Consider the following 25,935-nt stretch of genomic DNA (forward strand, 5'->3'; position numbering starts at 1 on the left):
TTTTTTTACTCTGGTGGCGAGAATTGGAACTATTTTTTTTTTTTGCATAATTCGCGAGCGCATTGCTTCATTATCATATCTACGAAGTTTTAGACTGCTACTTTCATTACAGCCCGTGCTGTACCACTCTGAACACCGTCTCATTTAATTATAACCACCTGGTACAAGGGCCACCAGGTTATCATTAGAAAAAGCTTGTGAGAGCTATTTTCCCAGACACTTATACCCCCCCCCCAATTAGAATCATGGGCAATGTTTGCCAACCATTTGTTACACTCATGGGAGGGGTAGAAGTGCTTTATTTATAAAGAAACAACAATATTTAGGCTGACAGTAGCCATCTTGAATACCAAAAACCATGTGCTTCAAATCACATATTTATTAAATGTTTTATCTTTCATTGAAAATCAAAGATAACACTTACCCATAGGTAAAATAATGCCTAATTTACGAAAAGTAAATTCATTTGCAATTATCTGGCATAATTAATCCAGAAATGGTAAAAAAAAAAACACTTTTTGTTTACACTTTGCAAGCAATTGATAACTCTGCCATCTGGTGGGAGAAAGTGGAACTCCCACAGACAAGGAAAAGTCTCAGAGGACTCCAGCTGGCCAATGAGAAGCCTTCAACTCCGTGACGTCACAGAGGGGACTTTCAGATGGCCTATTGTGTGTTGAGCTTGGTGTGCAAGCTCACTTGGATTCCAGACCCACCTGAGAGCAGGTCAGATGTGAAGTTGCTGGTAAAATTCAGTGCGTTAACGGCCGCGTGTGCCAGTAACAAAGGATTCAGAAGGGAAACAGGGATCTAAGGTCCAGATATAGTAAATATGGACCTAAGTGTGTGTGACCAAGTGGGATATTGTGTCCAAGACAGCATCTAAGGATCCCAGTGCAAATTTCGGCAATGTATCGAGTTATGTGTCTCTCATCAAAAGTGAAAGTCCAGACCACATGGCGGCAAAACTGACGCCATAGCAGCATCCATGGAATATCAGTTAATATCCATGTTGTTTTCAGCCATCAATGCCAGAAAAGCCAGGAAAGCTCACCCATCACTCCCCAACTGCCTTTATCACTTCAAGGAAGTATGAATTTCCTATTTTGTAGTGGTGTATACCCCAAACTTGCCCATGTGTGGCTATTGAGTGTGAAATAGTGTGTGCGTGTGGCCCCCAGGTATGAAAGGTATATTATCCAGCATGGCTGGTATGTAAGTACAGAATCCTTTTGTATATCTCTTTTGTGTGTTGTATGTACAGTGAAATGTTCATGTTTGGTGGTGACTATGCCACAAGCGGTGTTCTTTATGAATAAATGTGTCGTTCAAAGGTGCCTGACCTGTTATCATTGCAGTGAATCATAAGACTATCAAAGACTCCTCTAGCTACCGTTTCTGAGATTTAGACTAAAGTTCGTCTGTTGCTTAACAGGTCTCTCAAGGGATACCTGTTATTATACGGAACACCACACCTGGAATAGGGTCTGCGTGTGGCCACGTACAGCGTGGCTATCTCTTTCTTTTCTCTTTCCTACTAAGTGTTGTTTTTGGTTAGTTTTAATGAAGTCTCCCTTCAACTAAGCAAAACCAACCAACCCATCAATAAGATAGTATAAAGTAAAAGAGAAAAGAACTTATATAAAGTAAAGTCAAAGTACACACAAAAAACAGTATATTTATATTGGATATATTATATATTCAAAACCACCCCCTTATACTGGATTGGCCGCTTTCCCGCTCCCCAGCATTAGGATTGGCCGCCGTAACAGTAAAAAATACCTTTAGGGGGAACGAATTTCAACAGTGGAATATGCTCACCCTTGGAAAAATTGGAAATATCTTAGAAGGGGGAACGAATACCTCACTGCAAAATACGGTCCTCCCTGGGAAACTAAAAGAAACATTTAGCATGGGGGAACGAATTTAACCAGTGAAATAAAGTCCTCCTTGGATATAAATTTGAAAAAGAACTTTGAAGAGCAGATTAATATCACACCGTGAAATATGGTCCCACTTGGGAATAAAGTAGAAAAATCTTAGAAGGGAATCGAATATGACACGGAAATATGGTCCTCTTCGAAACAAAATTACGCATTTAATATGGTAAACGAGTTACATCAGTGAAAAATGGTCCCCCTTGGAAAGATGTCGAAATATCTTGGAAGGAGGATCGAATATCACACCGTGAAACATGGTCCCCTGCGAATCGTAATGGAACAGTTTACAAGGGGAACAAATGTCAACAGGTCAACAGTGATATATGTATTTCCTTTCAAACAAAGTTGAAAGATCTTAGAAGTGGAAACAAATATCACACCTTGAAACATGGTCCACCTGTGAAATGTAATTAGACAGAAATTAAATCAGTAGATAAGGTTGCAATTTTTCGGTAACGTCCAGGTTATTTCTTGGAATTCGCAGTATGAACGTAAACACAGGATCTGCCATAAATTAACGTGCATCGAGGTGATACTAGTTTTCCCCGAGAAGCTCTTTCGAAGTTTGATTGTCAAGAGGAACCATATTTTACAGTGTGATATCCGTTTCTCCTTCTAAGTTTTTCTAATTTATTTCCAAGGGGGACCATATTTCAATTGGTGAAATTTGTTCCTCCTTGGAAACGGTATAATTACGTATCGCAGGGGGACCACTTTCGCAGTGTAATATTTGTTCCTCTTCTAAGATTTTTGACTTCTTTCGAAGGGGATCATATTTCACAGGTGAAATTCGTTCCCCCTAGTGAATTCTTAATTTTGTTTCGCAGGGGGACCATATTTTACAGTGTGATATTCGTTACCCCTTAGGTCTATCGACTTTATTATTTCGATGGTTGACCATATTTCAGGCGGTAATATTAGTTCCCGCCGATAAACTCTTTCCAAATTTGTCTTGCACGGGGGTTATATTTCACGGTGTAATTAGTTTTTTTTTTTTTTTATATAATTCCAAGGGAACCTTATTTCACTGGTTAAATTCGTTCCCCCTGCTATATATTTATTTTAGTTTCCCAGGGAGGACCATGTTTAGCAGTAAGGTATTCGTCCCCCTTCTAAGATATTTCGAATTTTTGCAAGGAGATCTTATTTCATGGTGTGATATTGAATTCGTTCCCCCATCTATCATCTTTCGACTTCTTTCCAAGGGGACCATAGTTCACTCGTGTAATTCTTTTTCCTCTCAGTAAATGCTGAATTTTGTTTTGCTGGGGACTATATTTCAAAGTGATATTCATTCCCCTACTAAGATCATTACCCTTTATTTCCAATTGAGACCATATTTTACGAGGTGATATTAGTTTGCTCTTGATAACTTCTTTCTAAGTTTAGTTTGCACGGGAGACCATATTCGATCTCCCATCTAAGTTTTTTCTTCAAATTTATTTCCAAAGGGAATCTTATTTCTCTGGTTATATTCGTTCCTCCCGTGTTAATGTTCATTTTTAATTCCCATGGGGATCCCAATCCACTGTGTGATATTCATTGCCCCCTAGTATGATTACTTTTGTTTCGCAGGTGGGACCATTCTCAATTGGTTGCTTAATGTCAATGATTTTCTTAGGGGACGGTATTTTCTGGGGGCCGACAAAATATTCGTTCCCCCTTGCGAATGAAAACAAGTCTCTGCCCAAGTAGTGAAAGTTTGAGAGGGTAAGTGAGTGCAAGGAGGGGTAACACAGCAGCAGGTTCCAACTGTTTGAAGCAGAGCAAATTTCGTTGCCCCTCCTACTCACTTTCTTCCTATCTCTTTCGTTATGTGTGACATTGAATTCACAGAATCCTGAAGCAGATTGTACAAACAACGGTGTCGTTAAGAACGCATTGTATTTTGTAAACGTTTTTCACAAATGTCAACTTACTTGGTACCTGCAATGAAAATGGTTGTAGAAGCACTGGTGCTAGCTGCATAGAGAATGTTCACTCAAAAATCTAAAAAAAGAGGCAGGCTCTAGACGTTTGCAGTTTGCAACATTGAATTTTAGTTTTATTAACATTGATAGAAAGTTACCATCATTTTTGGTTTTAGCTCACTTTAAACATTTTCTCTATTTAAATAATCATTGTTAATACGTATCATTAAAGTTATAAATATATTATTTTCCAAACATGTAGAATTATCATGGCTATTCAATGGTCCTGGTATAAGAAAATTAAACAAATTTGAAACCATTATTAATTTTCGAACACTGTAGTATTCGAATCCTTGTGAGAATTGAATGCACATAAGAACCAATCTGTCTCCTGTTTAACAGTGTTCGTCTATAAGTGACAGTGCCTTTGTCTGTCGGGAGATAGGGTCTACCGTGAGTTTATTTTTTCCCGTTACTTTAGGGTTTTAGACCATAATATTGGAACTCTACAATAGTACTTTTAGCTGTAGACGCAACACTACCATAGCATTGTTGGTTACATCTAATATCTCCTGTATTTCGCCGATTACGCGCCGGAGTGGTTATTACATCACGCTAAGACATCAGAGCTCCCGGGTTCAAATTCCGGTCTGTGCATGCGTAATCTATGTGAATGTCCCTACATCAATTTCATAATATCATCACTCTTCTTCATAGTCGCAATTAACCCAAAGTGGAAGAAAAGGAACCTAATTCAATCAATGCAACTGCATTTCGCACCCTCTCTGTTTTCCACATTTTCGGATGTGATCTTCACCTCAAAATATATCCTGGGTACGGGCCTGGAGCACACAGTATTGTCAAAGCCAACCTTTTATATAACCCTATCCCTACAACGATGTTGAGGCTACAAAGCTCCTACAAAGACGGAATATTTAGAAGTTGTTTGAAAGTTCTGTAATCTTGTTTGAAATTCTCGTCTTGCTGACTTGACCTTGGTATTTTGAAAATACTATTTTCCTTGTTGACCTGACCTGGCCAAGAATCTTCCTTTTCTTTCACCAGGCACAAATTATTGCATATTGCCTGTATTTAGAAGTACACACCTACTTACACACATTTCAAACCGCTTAGTTGGCTTATTAACCATTGAGCATAAATCGTATTAAAAGAGAAAATCCTACAGACCTACTATCTGACTGAAACATCAACTGAGGGGTGCGGCCGAATAAGGGCTGCCACGTCACAAATATGTATGCAGATGCTCGGGACTTGTTTGAATTTTCCATTATACGAGGCGGTGCAATTAAAAGTTGTGTTGAACTCAACTTAGCGACAACTCGGGTGAATTTTCTGAATCATTTCACTTGTCATTTTGCTGTTCTTAAATAGTTGTCCATGGGTACTGATTGGAACATGGAATGCCTATAGCACATCGTTTGTAGATTGTTTACGAACTACTAATGAGGAAAATATCATAATATATTAAAAACTGATGTAAGTTTTGTTATTCATTTTACAGTCCTAGTTCGATAGTAGTTCTATTTAGATAATTCATGTTCCACCAAATTTATATCTTATTGTTATTTCCTCAAATACGTTTGGTTTCCTGAGATAGGGACAGAATTAGGCCACTTAAATGCTGTTTGAAGAAGCGTAGTCATGCTCCTTGTCACCCGATAAAAGGACAGCCTCTTTTTTATTGCAGTTATACTTCTCATCGAGGCAGGTATATAGAAATATATTTCGGGATGGGTCCGAGCCAATTTTTTTATATGTAATAATAAAGTTTAATAAATCCGTTGTCAATGTGTCTAATACGGCAATTAAGGCAATTAAGTTTCAAATAAGAGTTTGTAAACCAAGTTACTACTTACATTTTGGATTTCTTCTTAAAATTATCAAATACGTGTAGTTTTAATGTTTTTCTATTCCTCGTTCTCCTTTCTCAGACCTGAGATCAACAACATCCAACCACTACAATTCACTGCTATATACTGAACACAGACGATTCATTCATTTTCTCATTCTCGCATTCTTCCTCCATTCTCGCAACTAATTATAAAAATAAACCACGCGTTTCCCATAACTGACTGTATATTTGGAAAACGAAATACTGAGATTGAGTAAAACGCCCATTTCAGAACAGAATTCTGCGTAATTTCCCACAGACTCCTCAAATAATTTATGAAATTTCCATCACACCAATAATATTTTGTTACAAATGAAATCGTGTTTAATGTTATACATCGGGCCTCTTATAAGGGAAGCACGACTTAGAAGGGGGAGCGGGTCCCCGGCTTTCTGCCTCAGCTTTGAGCAGAGAGTGGGTGAAATGTGATACTGACTGATCGATTTGCTGGGGTGTCTGAGGCCTATCATGAAGATCGAGAAGATAATTCACATTCCCTCTGAATTTATCCCAAAATTTGTCTCTTATATTAGAAGGGGTGTTACTAGTTGAGTAAGGGTACGTTTGGAGACTTGGAACATGAAAGGATCGTGGTCTTAATCCAAGGCAGATATTACGTACTGGTCTGTGAGGAGTGGCACCACTTTACTCATGACTACGTCTAGCACGTAAGGCCTGCCACCGGTCTTCGGATAGTGAGTGGGTTCCCGGTGTGCTTGTATAGTTAAGGTGGATCGAAGTATGTAGTCATGCAGTAGGTGACCTGCATTATTAGGATACCGTGAATGCCAGGATGTATGCTTAGCATTGAGATCTCCGGCAAGAACCACTTTATTGCCTAGTTTACTTATGTTGTCATAATCATCGGGTACAAGTCCATCAGCAGGATATCTATATCCAGCCAAGAGAATGAGTGAATCTCCGGGAGTTAGAATGCGCACAGCTTGCGCTTCTAGACCGTACAAAGGTTGTACAGTGTCTCTCAAAAGTTTTAGGACAACGACATTTTAAACTAGGCAACCCAATTTACACAAGGTGTTGGTGGGTTGCGAGTAGAGTTAGGCTCAATTTCAGGGTTGCCACATGCACAATAAATATTTATAAAATACGCGAAAGAAATAAAAACAAGTATTAGTGTATAAAAAGTATTAAAAATATCAATATTATATCGCAAGTGACAAAATTCTTTCTGAAAGAAAAATAATAGGTTTTATAACATTTCATCGCTGACGAGTCTACAGAAAGGAGAAGAGGTGAGAGATAACGAGAGGTGACAAATGACAGGAGAAAGAGAAAGCGAGAGGAGAAGAGGAAAAGTAGAGGAGAGAATAAAGAGAGGATAGACGAGGAGAGGAGATGTAGTGAGAAGAATGGAAAAATATTCTAGGAGAGATGAGGAAAATGGAGCAAAGAAGAGAAAAGAGAAGGAAAACGAGATGAGAGAAGAGTGGAGAGTAGAGTAAAGGAGAGAAAAAGAGAAGAACGAAAAGAAGAGGAGAAAAGTGCGTGGAGTCGGAAATCTAAGACAGGAAAGGAGATACGAGGAGTGGAGATGAGTGGGATGGAGGTAAGATGCGAGAAAAGTAGGGAAGGCGATATGAGATAAAAGCAGAGCAGAAGGAGGGGAGAGAAGAAGGAGAAGGAGAAGAGAAGAACAGAAGGGACTGAAGAGAAGAGGTAGTTGCAGAAAATATCGTCTCAGCGTCAAGAATTGATGCATTGGTCAAATTATCGACATGAAACATTCAATAACATTTTGAAATGTATTGGAGAATGTATTAAATCGGTGCGGAATGCCTTTTAGCTTAGTTCAGAGCAAGGTAAAATCTTCCATGTAAGATCTTTGATTTTACCTGCGATTATACCACTAAAAACATGAATGTAATTTTAATATTTATAAGAATTATCCAATTTTTGTCCAATTCTCGGTTCGTTGAAATGGAGATTTTGTAATCGTTAATTCCAAACTGAATCATTTCGTTTCACACGGGGTGAACAATGAACACAATGGAATAGGTCTAAAACTTACGAAAATTTTCTGTCACCGGAACGGTTTGAACCTACGACCATCAGATTGACACTCCTGAACGTTAAACACTACACTACAAGCTTTCGCTCCTGAAAGTAAGTAGAAGGAGCTGACCAATGTGAAATGTAGATGCAACTCTCCTCCTACATGTAATGTGCAAACAATACTTGTTTGTAAGAAAGAAAACGAAGATAGTACGACTCGGAGAAAATATTTAATGGAGAATTGCACATGATGAGAACTTTTCATTCGATATTTGCGGAGGTATCCTTGCATTGAACTCGAGTGGGAAAAGGGGTAAAATTAGTATGTCCTGAATTGCCACAAATATAAATAGTTATTTCATTAATATTTGTCAATGTCTTTGAAGCAGTACACAATTATCGTTAAAGTATTATAATTCACGATCTTATACTTGAAAATATCCCTTTGAACGTGTGTCAATTCATTTATTTGTTTATTTTTTTTTTAAATTCCATTTGCAGAACAATTTAGCTACTATACCCTGCTATTACAATTAATGTTACCATGCTCTTGTTTATAATAAAAGGAGAATTAAAAAAAGAACACCTCCTAAGGAGGATCGAACCTGGGACCACAATCAATGCTTTCAAGAACTCTAACCAATACACTACGCCCTTTGCTTCCCTTGGAGAAATAGTTCTTAATTATTCTGTCGCGTCAATATTGTAAACGTTATCCTGCAAAAAGAAGTTCAATACTCTGATATAGCTCTGTACTTCTAGAATTACTCTATACACATGCATTTGAAAATTAACTCTGAATTTATTTCTTCGTTGTTAGTATATCTAAGCTTGTGAATATATTTTATTTGTAATTTTGTAACGGTTACATGAACATCTAGGAAATAGTTCCTTATAATAACCTCAGGTTGACCAAGTTGCCAATACAAACAAATGGAATACAGATTGTCTTCGAGCTTACATTGTTAAAAAGGAGCGGGTACGCGTATTACTATCCCAATACTTATTCAATAAGGTTTCTTGGTTGTCAGAAATTATCACTTAAACTATTGCATGTTGAGCTAGTGCCCACCTAGCCGCCTCTGATGAACTCTATCATTCTTTAGATTCTCTTTAAAATTCGACTCTGGTCACTCGTAACTTGCTGGGTGCATCGAAGGACAATGTTTTGCGATAAGAAGCGGCCTTGAATAGCGTGAGTGAGTCACTTGAACGCGAGCAAGCTACGCTACCAAGGTTGTCTGCCTTTGAAAACCAAGTCATTTTTTTTTCACCGTTTCCGAACGCGATTGCTATTGTAGAAGTATATATTCTCACAAAAGAGCAAGAAAGAAAATTAGACCAATGTTCTCCCGTCGTTTGAAACCAAATATTATCTATTAAACGAAAAGTTCACGATTGTCAATAAACCTATCTGAGCATAAGGTGGACGTAAATTATAAATTTAATACAAAGATTCTCCAAAATTTCTCTCCCACTGTCTACGTCACTAACGTCAGGCCAGTATCCAGGGGGGCATGGGGGCCATGCCCCCTTCGAACCCATAAATATTTAAATGTGAACCTATTAGTGTTGCCCACGAGACGAGACTTTGGCCTGTCTTGTCTCGTGGAGCCTCGTGGAAATGCTGTCTCGTCTCGAAAATATTCGTTTGTCTTATGACACATGGTCAATCTCGTCTCGTCTCGAATTTTTAAAAGCCTGTCCCGTCTCGTCCCGTGGGCTACACTAGAACCTATCAATATCTACGAAAATAACATCGTCGATTTTAGAAATGTGTAAACATTTCAATTTTGTTCTTACATAAATGAATCTGTTTCTTGCGCAAAAGTCTTCAGGCTGCATATTGGATGGTTTTAGTTTTATAATGCAAGGCTAGCAGACGTCCGATTCACCGATTTAGTCAGGACAGTGCGCTACTTTCAATCCATGACCCGACTTTTTCGAACTGCAATCGTGAGATGCGAGAATGTCTCTTTGTTATTGTTGTTTTCTTAACTCACAATTAGACATGTTCTTTATTGTAATAATAATTCCTAGTACGCAACATTTAATTTATAAATATATTATTTTCTAAACATAGAATTATCATGACTTTTGAATCGCGCTCGCACTATTTGAACTATTTTGTAATATCTGTCTCTCTCTCTCTCTTATCTATATCTATACACACACACACACACACACACACACACACACACACATTAGGGTCTGGCCACTCCCTCAAAGAAATCCTGCCTACTGGCCTGGTCTACGTCAATGACAGAAACGCAAGCAATACTTTTATTTATATTTAACCCAATGAAAGGAATGTGGAAGAATTTAAAAGAAATAAGAAAGAGCGGAACAACTGTTGCTCTACTATAAAAATTGTTGTCCTTCGAGGAAGAAAAATAAGAAGGATTTACTCCAGCACCTTAACACAGTGTCCCACGAGTCTCTCTTGACTAATACTGTCAAGTGTGAGGAATAAAATTTTCCGCCTGTTTACGTCTAACGTTGCGCAGATTTGGTAGTTCGCAAACGGTGTAATTATTTCGTGTTACCTTACGCAACAGCAAATACAAGGGTCGTTCAAGGTTGACCGGGATTTTCGTACGTAAAAAATCGATGAATAGCCGGATCATGAAGAAACGTGCGGGTGACGTAATGTATTCCTTCGCGAGTAATTAGCGCCCGGCATGACGTATTTCGCGCATGCGCGGCAGTTGCAGCGAACATGACGGCAAGCAGTGTGTCTGTGGCTGTGGAGCAGCGGTTTGTAATCAAATTTCTCGTGAAGGAGGAAGTGAAACCAGCTGAGATTTTCAGACGATTGCAAGCACAGTATCGTGAACAAACGATGTCGCGGACAAGAGTGTACGAATGGTGTGAGCAGTTTCGCGAAGGACGGGAGCTGGTGACAAATGAAGCGCATGGACACATTCGCCCGACTGCAGTCACACCAGTGAATATCGCACGTGTTGAGCAAATGATTCTTGAGAACCGGCGAGTAACAGTGCGGGATATTGCTGCCGAGGTGAATATCAGTGTCGGGAGTGTTGAGACAATCATTCACGACCACTTACGCTTCCGCAAAATCTGTGCAAGGTGGGTTCCCCGCCAGGTGGACACGCAGGACGGTCTGTGAACAGCTTCTGAATCGGTTTCGAGCAGAAGGTGATGAATTGTTGCAATCCATCATCACGTGTGATGAAGCATGGTTGCACAATTCAACCCCAGAGACCAAAAGACGCAGCATGGAGTGGCGGCATAGAGGTTCCCCGCCCCCCAAGAAAAGCAAAACGCAGCCGTCCGCTGGAAAGATCATGGCAAGTGTCTTCTGGGACATGAAGGGCGTTATCCATGTGGATTTTCTGGACAAAGGGAGCACGATTAATGCCCAGTATTACTCCACATTGTTGAGTGGTGCTGTACGAAAGTCATTCGCAAGAAAAGACCTGGGATGTTGTCTGGAAATGTCATTCTTCTCCATGACAATGCCCGCCCTCACACGGCCAATGTGACAACAACAACAACTCTGGCCGACATGCGCTGGGAAGTTCTGCCCCATCCCCCCTACATTCCGGATTTAGCCCCCAGTGATTATCATTTGTTTGCACCCCTTAAAAACCATCTGGGAGGGAAGAAATTCACGACAGACGAAGCACTGCGGAGCGATGTCCTCCAGTGGCTACGACAACAACCAAGTTCTTTCTACGCCAAAGGAATTCGGGAGCTGCCAGAACGATGGCAACGGTGCCTCTGCGTGCACAGAGAATACTTTGAAAAACTGACATAGTTTGGTGTTTCTTCTGCTACCTATTTCCTCTGCAGAAATAAAAGTCCCGGTCAACCTTGAACGACCCTTGCACATTTCATAAGACTGTTCTCAACACCAGACTTGCGTCAGTAAACAAGCATTTCGTCTGTTGTAGTATCACAGGAAAAGAACATCGTCCTGCAATGTTCAAGCCTCTAGATATTTTTCATTAATAATGTCTAATCACAATAATAAGTTAGAAGAAATAACTCGCATTTTCACAACTACCAATATTCTAGTTTTTCTTCATCACTTCGAAAATTATTTCTCGAAGATATCTGCTATACTACAAAAAAGCAATCCAAAATTAAAGTAAAAGTTCAACCACATGTATACCCAACTTCATTTACAATATTGGAGAGACAGAATACTTAAAAATTGTTGTTTCAATCGAAAGTAAGGGCGTGATGTAGTGGTTAGAGTTCTTGAAAGCATTGATTGTGGTCCCAGGTTCGATCCTCCTTAGGAGGTGTTCTTTTTTTAATTCTCCTTTTATTATAAACAAGAGCATGGTAACATTAATTGTAATAGCAGGGTATAGTAGCTAAATTGTTCTGCAAATGGAATTTAAAAAAAAAAAGATAAATGAATTGACACACGTTCAAAGGGATATTTTCAAGTATAAGATCGTGAATTATAATACTTTAACGATAATTGTGTACTGCTTCAAAGACATTGACAAATATTAATGAAATAACTATTTATATTTGTGGCAATTCAGGACATACTAATTTTACCCCTTTTCCCACTCGAGTTCAATGCAAGGATACCTCCGCAAATATCGAATGAAAAGTTCTCATCATGTGCAATTCTCCATTAAATATTTTCTCCGAGTCGTACTACCTTCGTTTTCTTTCTTACAAACAAGTATTGTTTGCACATTACATGTAGGAGGAGAGTTGCATCTACATTTCACATTGGTCAGCTCCTTCTACTTACTTTCAGGAGCGAAAGCTTGTAGTGTAGTGTTTAACGTTCAGGAGTGTCAATCTGATGGTCGTAGGTTCAAACCCTTCCGGTGGCAGAAAATTTTCGTAAGTTTTAGACCTATCCCATTGTGTTCATTGTTCACCCCGTGTGAAACGAAATGATTCAGTTTGGAATTAACGATGGGGGAGGGGAAATATTAAATTACAAAATCTCCATTTCAACGAACCGAGAATTGGACAAAAATTGGATAATTCTTATAAATATTAAAATTACATTCATGTTTTTAGTGGTATAATCGCAGGTAAAATCAAAGATCTTACATGGAAGATTTTACCTTGCTCTGAACTAAGCTAAAAGGCATTCCGCACCGATTTAATACATTCTCCAATACATTTCAAAATGTTATTGAATGTTTCATGTCGATAATTTGACCAATGCATCAATTCTTGACGCTGAGACGATATTTTCTGCAACTACCTCTTCTCTTCAGTCCCTTCTGTTCTTCTCTTCTCCTTCTCCTTCTTCTCTCCCCTCCTTCTGCTCTGCTTTTATCTCATATCGCCTTCCCTACTTTTCTCGCATGTTATCTCCATCCCACTCATCTCCACTCCTCGTATCTCCTTTCCTGTCTTAGATTTCCGACTCCACGCACTTTTCTCCTCTTCTTTTCGTTCTTCTCTTTTTCTCTCCTTTACTCTACTCTCCACTCTTCTCTTTTCTCTTCTTTGCTCCATTTTCCTCATCTCTCCTAGAATATTTTTCCATTCTCCTCACTACATCTCCTCTCCTCGTCTATCCTCTCTTTATTCTCTCCTCTACTTTTCCTCCTCTCCTCTCGCTTTCTCTTTCTCCTGTCATTTGTCACCTCTCGTTTTCTCTCACCTCTTCTCCTTTCTGTAGACTCGTCAGCGATGAAATGTTATAAAACCTATTATTTTTCTTTCAGAAAGAATTTTGTCACTTGCGATATAATATTGATATTTTTAATACTTTTTATACACTAATACTTGTTTTTATTTCTTTCGCGTATTTTATAAATATTTATTGTGCATGTGGCAACCCTGAAATTGAGCCTAACTCTACACGCAACCCACCAACACCTTGTGTAAATTGGGTTGCCTAGTTTAAAATGTCGTTGTCCTAAAACTTTTGAGAGACACTGTACATGTACTTGCTGCGATGGAAAGTCCCTTTTTACTACTAATAATAATCCGCCCCTCAGCCATCCAATTCTATCCAGTCGTTATGAGATAGTTGGGCAATTTCCAGCCTTTGACTGTGTGGGAGAAGTGTGTTTCACTGATCAGTGCAACGTCTACTTTGTTATGTTGAAGAAAGTGGATGAGGGTATGTCTCTGCCCTCTTAACCCATCTGCGTTCCACGCCATGATGGTAAGTGAGTGGTGAATTTTCGACTGACTAGAAACAGCCATCGTCAATCATTTCTGCAATTGTATCGATATATGAGGCTGCTTTTGTGGCTGTGTCCGTAGCAGAGGTAAGACGAGCAATACATTATTTAACATGTGGTATTATTTTAATTAGATTCATTCCTTTGAAGAACTCAAAAATGAGTTTAATGTCTGAGGCTGATGTGTCATCCCGAGTGGATTCTGATATATTTGTTGTTTAGGGGGCCTCTTTGGTGATGGTTTTGGTTGGGGTGTGTCTGGACGGAGAGGCTGCCCCTGCGTATGTTGGCGAGGTTTGTTGTGAAGAAGTGGTTTCTGCAGAACTTGCCGGTGTTTGTTGAGAAGTGATGATTGAGGGAGATTTTTGGGTCTTTTTGTTGGTGGAAGTTTGAGCGTCTGTGTAGGCTTTGAACAATGGACATACTCTGAAGTTTGCTGGGTGATCACCCTGGCAGTTGGCACATTTGGATGGGGTAGTGTTGTCTGTTTTGAGACAAGCCGTTGTGAAGTGTCCCTGTCCGCATTTGAGGCAGCGGGGCAGTGCTTTACATTGGGTTTGGCCATGTTTCATTTGCTGACAACGATAACACTGTAGTGTGGTGGGTGGTTTGTATACCTGTACTTTAATTCTGTAGTCAAGAAGATATTTTTCTTTGTATATTTCGTGAGTAGTGGAGTTTCTTGAAAGCGACAGCAGAAAGAGTGGCATCAACACTCGTTCATTTGAGTCCTTCTTTCTGCGAGACATTTGGTGAACTGATATAGGTGTATAGTTCTTGTCTTTCAGGTCCTGCTCCAGGTCGCCCAGACAGGTATCGATGGGTAATTTTCGTATTACCACCTTCACAGGCCGTTCACTGCGAATGATGCCGGTGGCATATTCTAGTTTGGTCTGGTCGCAAAATGCATTTATTTTATCATAATCTGCCCTGGTTGATACTTGGAAGGTGACCTTCTCTCTATTGTGCTGTACGTGAGGAGTTTGACTAAGCGTCTTGCTTAAAGTAGAGGTGAAGGCGTAAGTTTCCTTAATTCCGAACACGGAAATAGGTGGAGGTCTAAGGACTTTCTTAGGTTGAGTTGTTTGAGATGGTTGCGTTACCTCTTCTTGGGGGATCTCCATGTAACCTGAGAGATCTTGTGCCAGGGGCACAAATGTGTTTGAAGTTGGGACGTCAGTTGATAACTGCATGTTTATTTGTAGTTTTGTTGGATGTCTCCCTTCATATAGTTGGGCGAGACTGTCCAAGTCCGTAAGTGACCTTTGGCGGCGATGCCGGCCAAAAAGTGTAAATTCTGCTGAAGGTTGGTTGGAAGATTCCCCGAATGTGAGGGCTGACTTATCTGTGGTGGGTGTAGGTTGCGATGATGCAACGCCTTGTTTTCTCAAGGGAACCAGAAAATTTTCTGGTCGGTAAGTGAAACGCGTACACTGTGTCATTTTGCCTGCTGAAGTGGCTTTGAGGTGCTCCATACCTCTAAAGGGAAAGTTCTTGTGTCTGGTTGACATTGCAGTAGTTCGTAGACGTTATAAAAGAGGTCTAGGAACCTGCGTTTCTATGTCTCCACTCCGAGGGGTGGGACAAGAAAGAACATTCAACGCCCTCCTATCTCTTATAGAGACCAGTTCGAATGAGTGCCACTGCAGAGCAAAAGTGTTTCCTTTGAAGATTATTTTTGGCGGTATCCAAGACTTCACCGCACTCGTAGAAAGGGTCGATTTGAACTATCAACCCAAAAATTGAAATGGTAGTCAGATATTCCTACAGTACCGCTACGTGCCTCTGATTGACCCTGAATGCCTTGAGCGTGCAAAGCCTGCCGATGTGTGTGCTACACCGTTCACAGTAATGAACCCCGATAAATCATAGCAGAGTTAGAATAATCTGTATCTCAAAAGTTGTAAAGCGGGGTAGGTGTGCAATGTGAATGAATAGTCTATAGAGACTCTGCGTGAGATCTTATGTGTGTGTAGGGATAGTGTCCGAATTGTGTATCCTGGTCCCTTTGTTGTTTGTGATTTTTGTAGTTTGTATTTTTGTACAATTTGTTCACTGTCTTTTAGTGTTTATGTTGTGTTCTGTGGGTAAATGTATGACATGTGGATGCGTTGGTGTAGTGCGGCCATCTATTGTTTTTGGAAAAAGTTTCTTACTAATGGTGTCCATATTGGTCTGATCTCTAGGCTGGTTTGGCTGATCGGTTCTGTTGTTGTTGTCATATGCGATGCTTCCTTGACTTTTCTGCTGTAGCCATTTTTTTTACCTGTTTATTATCTGTGTTTTATCCCATTGTATTCTGTGGCTGTTTTCCCAGGCGTGGGTCACTAGTTTGGATCTTTCAAAGTATCCCAGCCTGAGGTTTGTTTTGTGTTCCTCCACCCTCGCTTCAAGTGTTCTGCATGTTTCCCCAATGTATTCCCTCCCGCATTCACATCGGATGCTGTAGATTACGTTTTTTTTATATCGGGTGTGTGGGGTCTAGTGTGGACCAGGTTGGATCGGAGTGTGTTTCTGGAGTGGAATGTAGTTCTGGTGTTATATTTATTGGTTATTTCTTAGTTTCTTTCTGATATTCCTTTTATGTGTGGTGTCTGGATCATGGCCAGTGTTTTTTTTTTGGGGGGTAGTTGGTCTGTTGATTCTTCTGTCTATATTATGGGGTTTATTATTTTGTGTGGGTAGTTATTGGTTTTGAGGTCTTTGTAGAGTGATTTCGTTTCATTGGTAAGGTCCTGTTCGGTTTTACATATGGTTTTTGCTAGGTGCACGAGTGTTTTTACTATGCCGGTATTTATGGACTCGGGGTGGTTGGAGAGGAAGTTTAGATAATGTCATGTATGGGTAGCTTTTCTGTACACTTTTGTGGAAAGGGTGTGGTCTTGCCTTGTAACTAGTATATCTAGGTAGGGTATAGTTCTCTTTTCCCACTTCCATGGTGAATTGGATTGTGGGTCTTAGGCTGTTTAGGTGTTGCAGAAAGATGGGCAACGTGTGTTACCCATGTGACCAGACAACTAAACTGTATTCCAAGTACCTGAACCAGGTGGACGGTTTGAGGTGGTGTGTGGTTAAAGCTATTTCTTCGAAATGTTCCATATAGATAATGCTGACTATTGGAGATAGATGTGATCCCATGGCCATGCCTTCTTTCTGTTGATGGAATATGTCGTCTATTTGGAAGTATGTAGAGGTCAAGCAGAGGTTGAGCATTTCCATTATTTGATTGGGTTTTAGATTTCCTAGTGTGTTTCAATTCCCCCCCCGATTGTTTCAATATAAAATTTTGGGTGCTTCAGCACTATGGCTATTTTGCACCCGTCACATTATACGGGGTCCAGCCCCTTATCGTTACACATAACAACTGTAACGTTGCAGAACTAAAATCTTAAAACCTTCTGACTTTCGTTAAAAACTGAGGCTGTAAAGGGGCACTCAGCACACACACACAAAGACAAAAAACAGGACAACACAAACAAAATTATACTGGTCATGGGGCCAATCGTCAGAGCCTCGTTAGTCTGCAGTCCAGGGTGTACTACGTGGAAGTGAGGTTGACTATTGGGTGCACTACGTGGAAGGAGCACCCCTTACACCTAGATTTCCTAGTGTGATGTAATGTTCTAGGAGTCTCCCCTGTATGATTTGCAATGTTTCATTTATTGGTACGTTGGTGAACAGGCTATGTCAAAGCTGACCAGAATTTATTGTCCAGTGAGTTGTATAATAAACACAGAACATTTCATTCAACGTATCCAAGGTATGCAACTAGACGTAGACGTAGTCATGAGTAAAGTGTTGCCACTCCTCACAGACCCGTACGTAATCAATGCCTTGGATTAAGACCACGATCCTTTCATGTTCCAAGTCCCCAAAAGTACCCTTACTCAACTAGTACCATCCCTTCTAAGATACGAGACAAATTTTGGGATAAATTCAGAGGGAATGTGAACTCTCTTCTCGATCATCATGATAGGCCTCAGACACCCCAGCAAATCGATCAGTCAGCATCACATTTCACCCACTCTCTGCTCAAAGCTGAGGTAGGAAGCACAGACGAAACACAGCTACACCGATCGACACAAAAGACAGGCAGTATTCGTCTCCAAATGTACATCAGTTAAAACGGTGGGCGAGGCGAAGGTGGCAACACACATGGAGTCCCACATATAAAACTCTCTGGAACTCTCTTTGGTCCAAGGTGAAAACCCTTATTCAAAAAGTCTCATATATAAACTATCAGGGCAGGGTTTACCGGATTGTTATGTCCGACTCCTCCAATTTTACCTGAGCAAACGCAGTTTCTTTGTGTCCTTCTCAGGGGCAACGTCCCAAACCCGGCTTATATTAGCAGGTTTACCTCACGGAGCAGTACTTTTTCCACTTTTGCACTTTATATACAGCAGATGTCCCAACTTCAGAGAGATGTTTCCAAGCCACGTACGCTAACGATACCGCATTATTTTCAGCCAGTCGTCGAAGAGCCTTATGCTACCGCTATCTCCAACAACAATCGATGAGTTCCAAGCGTGGGGTCGCAAATGGCGTCTGAAGGTGAACGCCGCGAAAAATGTATGTGTAATTCACACAAAAAGAAGAAAGTATGAACTCAGACATCTTTCATACCACGGACAAGCAGTGCAACATGAAGACAAAGTCAAATTATGTAGGGTCACCCTAGATCGAGGACTCACGTTTGCCTCTCACATCCAAGATGTAGCCAACAAAGGACTACGAAAAGTCTTGGCACTTTTCGTTATGTTTACATGTCCGGAACTCACACTACAGACGAGGCTACATCTACTCCAGATGTACATCATTCCAACTTGGACTTACGCGGGCCCAGCCTGACAGCATGACGCCTATTAACATATTAAGCGTTTAGAACGGGTGCAAAGCAAAGCAGATCGGATCATCTCAAGCCATGACCAAGCACCCAAGGTTTAGAGGATCTGGAATTAACTCCAGTGATCCAGCAGCTTCGAGACGCTCACCAAAAATTCTGGCAAATACTTCCGAGACATACAAATCCGGAAATTGAACTTATGGGAACAGAGATCCCTTCAGACACACATATGCAATGTTATGGCCATGAAACACAATTTCCATATGAAGCATTCCTTGTGTTGCGACAGTTGCACACACAAGATACACGTATAGCCACAGGCACTTTTCATTAATTCCACACACACTTCATTTATACAATTATCATAGAGTCAAGGGCTAAAACAGCTCGACACTCAACTTCAAAACGTCAGATTTATGCCATGCCATGCCATGCCATCCCATGCCATGCCATGTCGCTTTACGTCAACATGCAATCCGGGGCGGTCCAGTCCCTGGAGATCAAAGTGGAAACCTAACGGTGCCACACGAAGCCTTGATCGTGATCTTTACAAAGTGGAGCCTGGTCCACTGATAATCTTTTTGTATGTGGAGTTCCCTGTGACCGAAAGACGTGGTGGAGCCTAAGCCACCAAGAATAATCCCCGAAGGCAACTATCTATGTGATATAAGAGACTACACGCTACCCTGTAGACGGAGGCAGATTCAGCCTCCGAAACGTAGGTAAATCTCTTTAAAAAATAACAGTGGTTAAAAGTTCAAAACTAGAATTAATGAGCACTAGTTCTGTATAAGAAATTTAAATATATAAATATTCCAACGGACCAAATTGTATCTGTCGTGTATTGATTAAATAATGTTCTAATAGCAAGATATATATCTGATAATAATAAATAATATAATTAAACTAATACATCCAATAAAGCTATTGTAATTAATATTAACTAACCAGCACAAAATTCTTTTCACCTTCTGTACTCAGCATTTGATTTTTTTCTTTGTATAGTTCCTTAAAAAGACAAGACAATTTATCTCAATCTTGTTTATTCCAAGTATTTAGGTGCATTGATCTTCTTAGTTCTTGCAGGTTTTTCCATCAGATGTATTCTCCAGAATCCAGTCAAGGTAATAAGGGACGCTCACGTAAATACCTGGATACTCTTCCTGAGCACAACCTTCACCCCACGATACAATTCCTGAGAAGAGAAAATGGCCTTTTATTTAAAGAATCCTTGTTCAATCCTTGACTTTTTATAATTAGGTAATTTAACTACATTATATAGAAACACGCACACAATCATTGAAAAACTTAATATGCTGAACAAGGCAGAAATTTATTTTATTTTAAAACAATACTGAAGTTAAGTTGAGTTGAGACCAGTTGAGACCAGTATCGGACTGCAGAAAAAATATTTTGGAACCCTTGGAAAATATATTAAAGAAAATTATTGAAATGTTAGTAACACAGCAAGAAAGAAGAGCAGTGAGGATCAGTGAACAAGTGGTGGACCTCATAAAAGGACTTAAGTTGAATGAGATGAAGACGACAATGTTTAGCTTAGACGTGAAAAGTATATGCCCAAGCATCAGGATGGGACAAGTTTTGGACATTGTTAAAAAGGGAATGGAACAAGAAATTATATGAGAATGGGATAGTGAAAGGGTAGTGAAGGCGCTGGAAACCATTCGGAATAACGGTTATAGTAAAATGGGGGATAAAATAATGTTCATGAGCGAAATACTGAATATAGGCTCTAGCCTAAGCCCAGCATTGGCTGAATTGGTTATGAATGAATGGGAAAAGAAAGTGGTCGAAAAAGGAGGTGACAAAAAAATTCTGTTTTGCAGATATGTGGACGATTGTTTTGGCATATGGAAGGGAACGAAGAGGCACCTCGACATATTTGCCAAAGAAATACGAGATGAAGAAAGAGGGATATTGTTGGAACTCGAAATAGAAGACGACCAAGATAAGCTCCCTACATATATTGATGAAAAGGAAGAGAGGACAAAAAATTGAAACCGTTTGGCATCAGAAGTAGTGTGTGCAGGGGTATTCTGCCACAAAAGAAGTGATGTAAGGGAGGTGACAAAAATAAAGTTTATAATGGAGGACAGAATAAAGAAAATATGAACGCAAGAATGTGAAAAAAGAAAGAAAAATAAATAGCCTATGGAAACAGCTGGAAAATAATGGCTACGAGAACGAGGATAGACTGAACATAAATAGAAGAAGGAAGAAAAGTGGCAGGAGAGAAGAGGAAAAGAAAGAAAAAGAGAAAAAAAAGATAGGTGATTTTGAATAAGGAGTATGGGTAAGACCACAGAAACGATATGCAAAGTGCTTAGGAAAACGGGCATTAAAACTTACAGGAAGGGAGGGCAAAGCATCTTTATTTTATTTTATTTTATTTTATTTATTCAAAGTTTCAGATACGGCACTTTTAAGGCCATTTTACACTGAAAACTCTAACAAATAACAAGAACAAGTCAAGATGGTTTAAGGTAAAAACAAGAAAAGTTAAATATAAACATAAGGCATAAACAAGGAAACAAACAAAGATTTACATATTCATTTTTAGGGAAGATCGGAAAATGCTTTCAAGGGCAAAAATGTCTATGTGTGTGGGTAGTTTATTGTAGAACTGGGGCAGCCTGTGGAATAGAGTGCGCTGTATAAGGGAAAGCCTAGCGGTGGAGGTGTGGAACAATTCAGTGTTTCGGGTGGATCGAGAGGGAACTCTGAAGTTGAATTCTGTAAGAAGAAATTCAGATCTTAATTTCCCATTGATGATTTTTTATAGAAAAATTTCATATCGGCCATATCGCGTCGGGTCTGCAGTAACTGAATGTTCAAAGTAGTCAGGATGTCAGGTTTCTGAAGATGTCGCAAAGAAGGAATTCTATGACGAACAATGGCGGTAAAGAAGCTGAGGACGGAATCCATGCTAGAAAGATTTGCATTGGAAGCCATGGCCCAGACTGGAGGACAGTATTCGAGAATCGGAGAAATGAATGACTTGAAAAACAGGCTAAGAGAAGTTGGAGTATCAATTTCAGTGAATCTGTAGAGGAGGCCTAAGAGGCGCATTGCACTTTTAGTTGTAGCTGCGGTGTGTTCCTTAAAGTTCAGTTTCATCTTAAGAATAGCGGAGAATGCAAACAAGGGAAAAGGAAAACAGAGAAGAGGAAGGGATTATCTACGAAGTGAAGTGTAAAAAATGTCAGTGTGTACATAGGAGAAACGGAAAAGAAGCTGAAAGACAGGTTGAAACAACATAGGGATGATGTACGACTTAAGAGAGAGAGAAATACGATATTCAAACACGAGAGGAACAGGACATGACATAGATTGGTATGAGGCTATTCATATAGGAAGAGAGAAGAGAGTAATAGTGAGAAAATAAAAGGAGGCCAAAGAAATAGAGAAGAAAGGAGAAGAAGGCACAATGAACTGGAATGGGGGACTGAAGATAAACAAAGAATGGACGAAGGTGTTAGAACGAGTGGATAGGACAAGAGCAAAAGAGAGAAGAGGGAAGAGGAATGAAGAAAGAAAAGGAAAAAGAGCGTGAGATAAAGGGTCCAACCACTTTCCAGATGAAAGGAAAAAATGTTTAGCTAAATCGCCTGACAGGTGAAAGTACAGTTAACAACGTCACCTGCTGGAATGTTCCAGATAAAACAACTTGTAATAATCTTGTGTCAGGAGGGGAGTAATTTTTGTGTATATAAACCTTCCTGTTTTGTACCTTGTTTTATTTGTACTTGGTACTGAGTTTTAAGAAGACCATGCTAGAATGTTGAAACGTTACGTTTAGTTTATGTTTTAAAGTAAAATAAATTTCCGCCTTCGTCAGCATATTGAGTTTTTGATATCAGGGAAACAAGGTTTAATAGTGTTATAATTACAGAATCATTGCACCCACCCACACTTATCATGACGTGTATGCATACACACACGCACGTGTCACATTTATTATACCCCAAAATACATTAAATTTATATTTTAGCTAAAAACTATTGTTTGCTTGTTTACTGCAGATTAGGTAAGCGAGGAAGACCGCTGAGACACATGTGCAACCTTACTGGCGTCTTCAATCCTCACAACTTACTAACGTAATTTTCAAGTACTGGTTTACTTTTTCTTCTTCTTCCTTTAACATAATCATTATTTTGGCATTTTGTTCGGACATTTTTGGATATGATTGAGACAGTTTGTAGTTGTAATCAGAATAGCATTTGATGTAATTGATTCGGCGGATTAGGAAATATAGAATACAAAATGGACAAATGTTTAGGCATGGAGAGCTTGTGATGTCATTTTACGAAATAAGGAATATTTCTTGAGTGTCGTGCACAAAAGTTTCGTTACGGTAAAAGGCTTTTGGAAATATATATAATACTTGAGAAATTCATTTTTACAATTTTCCAAATTATAAGAATCCCGAGTAAATTTAAGTATAATACATCACATTTTGCTCTTCATATTAAAATGTGAGCTGAATTTTCGTTCTAGATATAAACTGAGACAATAACAAAAATTGAAAAACTTCTTGTATTTATATGAGGACTAGAAAACTTGTACTTCATACAATTTCATTATATTTAAATGTGAATTTTTTGTTTAGATTATTACCCTTTATGTCATGGTAAAATTGCAATAACCGAGACAATATAACGAAATTCTTACCTACGACATACATTTCCTGGTCTTTTTTTAACATTGCCGGTCCTCCGCTATCACCCTGAAAAATTTAGAGAAGTGGCAAATATATATCTGCTGTGTCGATAATATTTAAGAACAATGAATTTCGAAAAGTTTTAGATAAAACAAATATGCCGAAGACCTTCCAGAGCGGCTTTTCTTTTGGTAAGCGCACTGAGTCCGGTCACTACTTTTAGTGCGTGGTAGCTAGAAGAAGTCACAGTTAAAATAGTTGTGAACACCATTATAAATATACCGATGTAACCCTACGTTGGTTGCGCACGGTCTCTAGTTCCGGGTGTGTGGTTTTTACTTCGCACTTTATTAATTGTTATTTTGTCAACTTTGTCTAGCTGAGTTTCTAACCTTCTTCTTTTACAGCACTATTCTGTTTTCAGTGTTAGCTCTTCGAGTCGCTAGAGGGGTTCGTTTAAGCCCCTTGCTGTCAGACAGCAAGTCTATGCTATATTATAGGCAGAGCGTATAGAAGAGAAAGTGTTCACACTTCGGTTTCTTCCCCAGTAGACCTAGTGCCCCGGTTCTAAGCCCTCATTTGGGGCTCGAATCATCATGTGGGGCTCGTCGTAGTTTTTTATGATGTATATTTTGAGGACAGAGTTGGCAACACTGTGGGCTCTTACTGTAGCTTTTTATGAGGGGGGTCTATTGCCCTCTGTTTACATCTGGTAATACTGCCGTAGATTTTTTGACAGTGTTGTTAATCTACTGGGTTTTTCACTGTAAATTTTTATTAAAGGACCTGAGAGGCCCATGTATCTTTTATGTTTGGCAATACTGTTGGGGGCACAGAGTTGGCAACACTGTGGGTTTTTACTGTAGCTTTTTATGAGGGGGGTCTATTGCCCTCTGTTTACATCTGGCAACACTGCCGTAGATTTTTTGACAGTGTTGTTAACCTACTGGGTTTTTCACTGTAAATTTTCATTAAAGGGCCTGAGGGTCCATGTACTTTTTATGTTTGGCAACACTGTTGGGGGCCTAGTGTTGGCGACCTGTGGGTTTTTACTGTAGCCTTTTATGAGGGGGACCTATTGTCCTTTTTTATATTTGGCAACTGTATTGGATGTTTTTTGTTTGAGGCTTGGGTTTTGCCAACCCATCCGAAGAAAATTCCACTATATGATTTTTCACTGGCTAAGCTAACCTACAAATAGGAATTGGCAACACCGACGAGCATCAAATGATGATTCGAGCCTCAAATAATAATTCGAGCCTCGTCGGTGTTGCCTACCCACTCTACAAAAATTCTACTATATGATCTTTCACAGGCTAAGCTAACCTACAAATAGGAGTTGGCAGCACTGACTTATAAACCCACTGGGTCCTCTTGGCATGTTTTTTCATGATGTGTTGCTAGGCTATTGAGCATCTTGGCGTATACAATGTATATATTTTGAGAGGGGGGTTATGGTTTTTTATTCTGTACGAATACTGGGAGCTTGACAGTGACAACCAACAGAGTAGGTAAACCTACATCCAGGAACTGGCAACACTAGTTTCTGACAGTGAATTTGAAATAAAATATTAAACAAAATACATGAGTAAACACTGTGGGTACAAATAGTACCAGTGTTGTGCCCCCAACTCCAACTGGGCAACTGGGGGAAATAATTGTACAACAATTTGTACCTAATTGTACAATACTTGTACCTAATTGTACAACATACATATACACAGACATAAAAGAGAGAGCCTTCCCGCAACTTACTTCATGTACAATTTATATGATTTTACAACTGTGAAAAGAAAGCATATGTGTTCTGTATGCACACATTTATTCTTATTTTTCGAAGTTGAATGAAAGCACATGTTTTTACGTTCTCGTAATACTAACCTTGCTCCACTGATTTTAAATTGCTTCCATCCGCTTTTTTTTTTCTGTGTTATTTCCGTATGCACGCAACATTCGCTTTCAATAGTATAATGAAACACAGAAGGAATGTTAGTATAGCAGGCTCCAAGTTTACAATTTATTAAATTAAACAATAATTTATGTAAGAATATACTTGTACTTACCAGACACAGAATAATAAAAGCACATGTGAATGTTTGCGTGTGTTTATGTTATATGACGACTGAGTAAAAAATAATGTTGACTCCCCGAAAGATAAAGTTCCTAGTTCGACATCAGATGCATGCAAATTTTATGTTTTGCTCTCCAAAATCTTGATTTTATGTTTGTGCTATTTGTCATACAGCAGAGGAGGAGGAGGAGGGAGAGGGAGGGGAGGGGGTACTATCAGCGCCATCTATTAGCAAACAATAGAAATAAAAAGTAGGTCAAACTTTTTCAACACCCAAACATTTTGAATGTTTTCGCTTAGTAATACGATCTAGCTGAAGACGTTTAAAAGAGTACTCTTAGTCGACGAAGCTAATTGCTAGGGCCCTTATATTACTAAAATATTCTTTAATTTACATATTTCTCATACCGCCATATGTT

The 25,935-nt window shown here is 39.4% G+C and overlaps 1 protein-coding gene across 1 annotated transcript in view; it reads right to left on the reverse strand.

The window, feature by feature from the left end:
* Nucleotides 1-19,693: 19,693 nt before the first annotated feature.
* Nucleotides 19,694-25,935, reverse strand: part of LOC146003587 (plasma kallikrein-like) — a 35,972-nt gene continuing 29,730 nt past the window's right edge. Inside the window, exons 6-7 of the mRNA XM_083141892.1 lie at nt 23,457-23,511; nt 19,694-19,959 (exon numbers count right to left, since the gene is read on the reverse strand). Coding sequence (XP_082998018.1) covers nt 19,838-19,959; nt 23,457-23,511 — 177 coding nt within the window. The 3' untranslated portion in view covers nt 19,694-19,837. The remainder of the gene's footprint in view (nt 19,960-23,456; nt 23,512-25,935) is intronic.

Source organism: Lepisma saccharinum, chromosome 20, assembly GCF_977018435.1.
Source record: "Lepisma saccharinum chromosome 20, izLepSacc3.1, whole genome shotgun sequence".
NCBI classification, from domain to species: Eukaryota; Metazoa; Arthropoda; class Insecta; order Zygentoma; family Lepismatidae; genus Lepisma; species Lepisma saccharinum.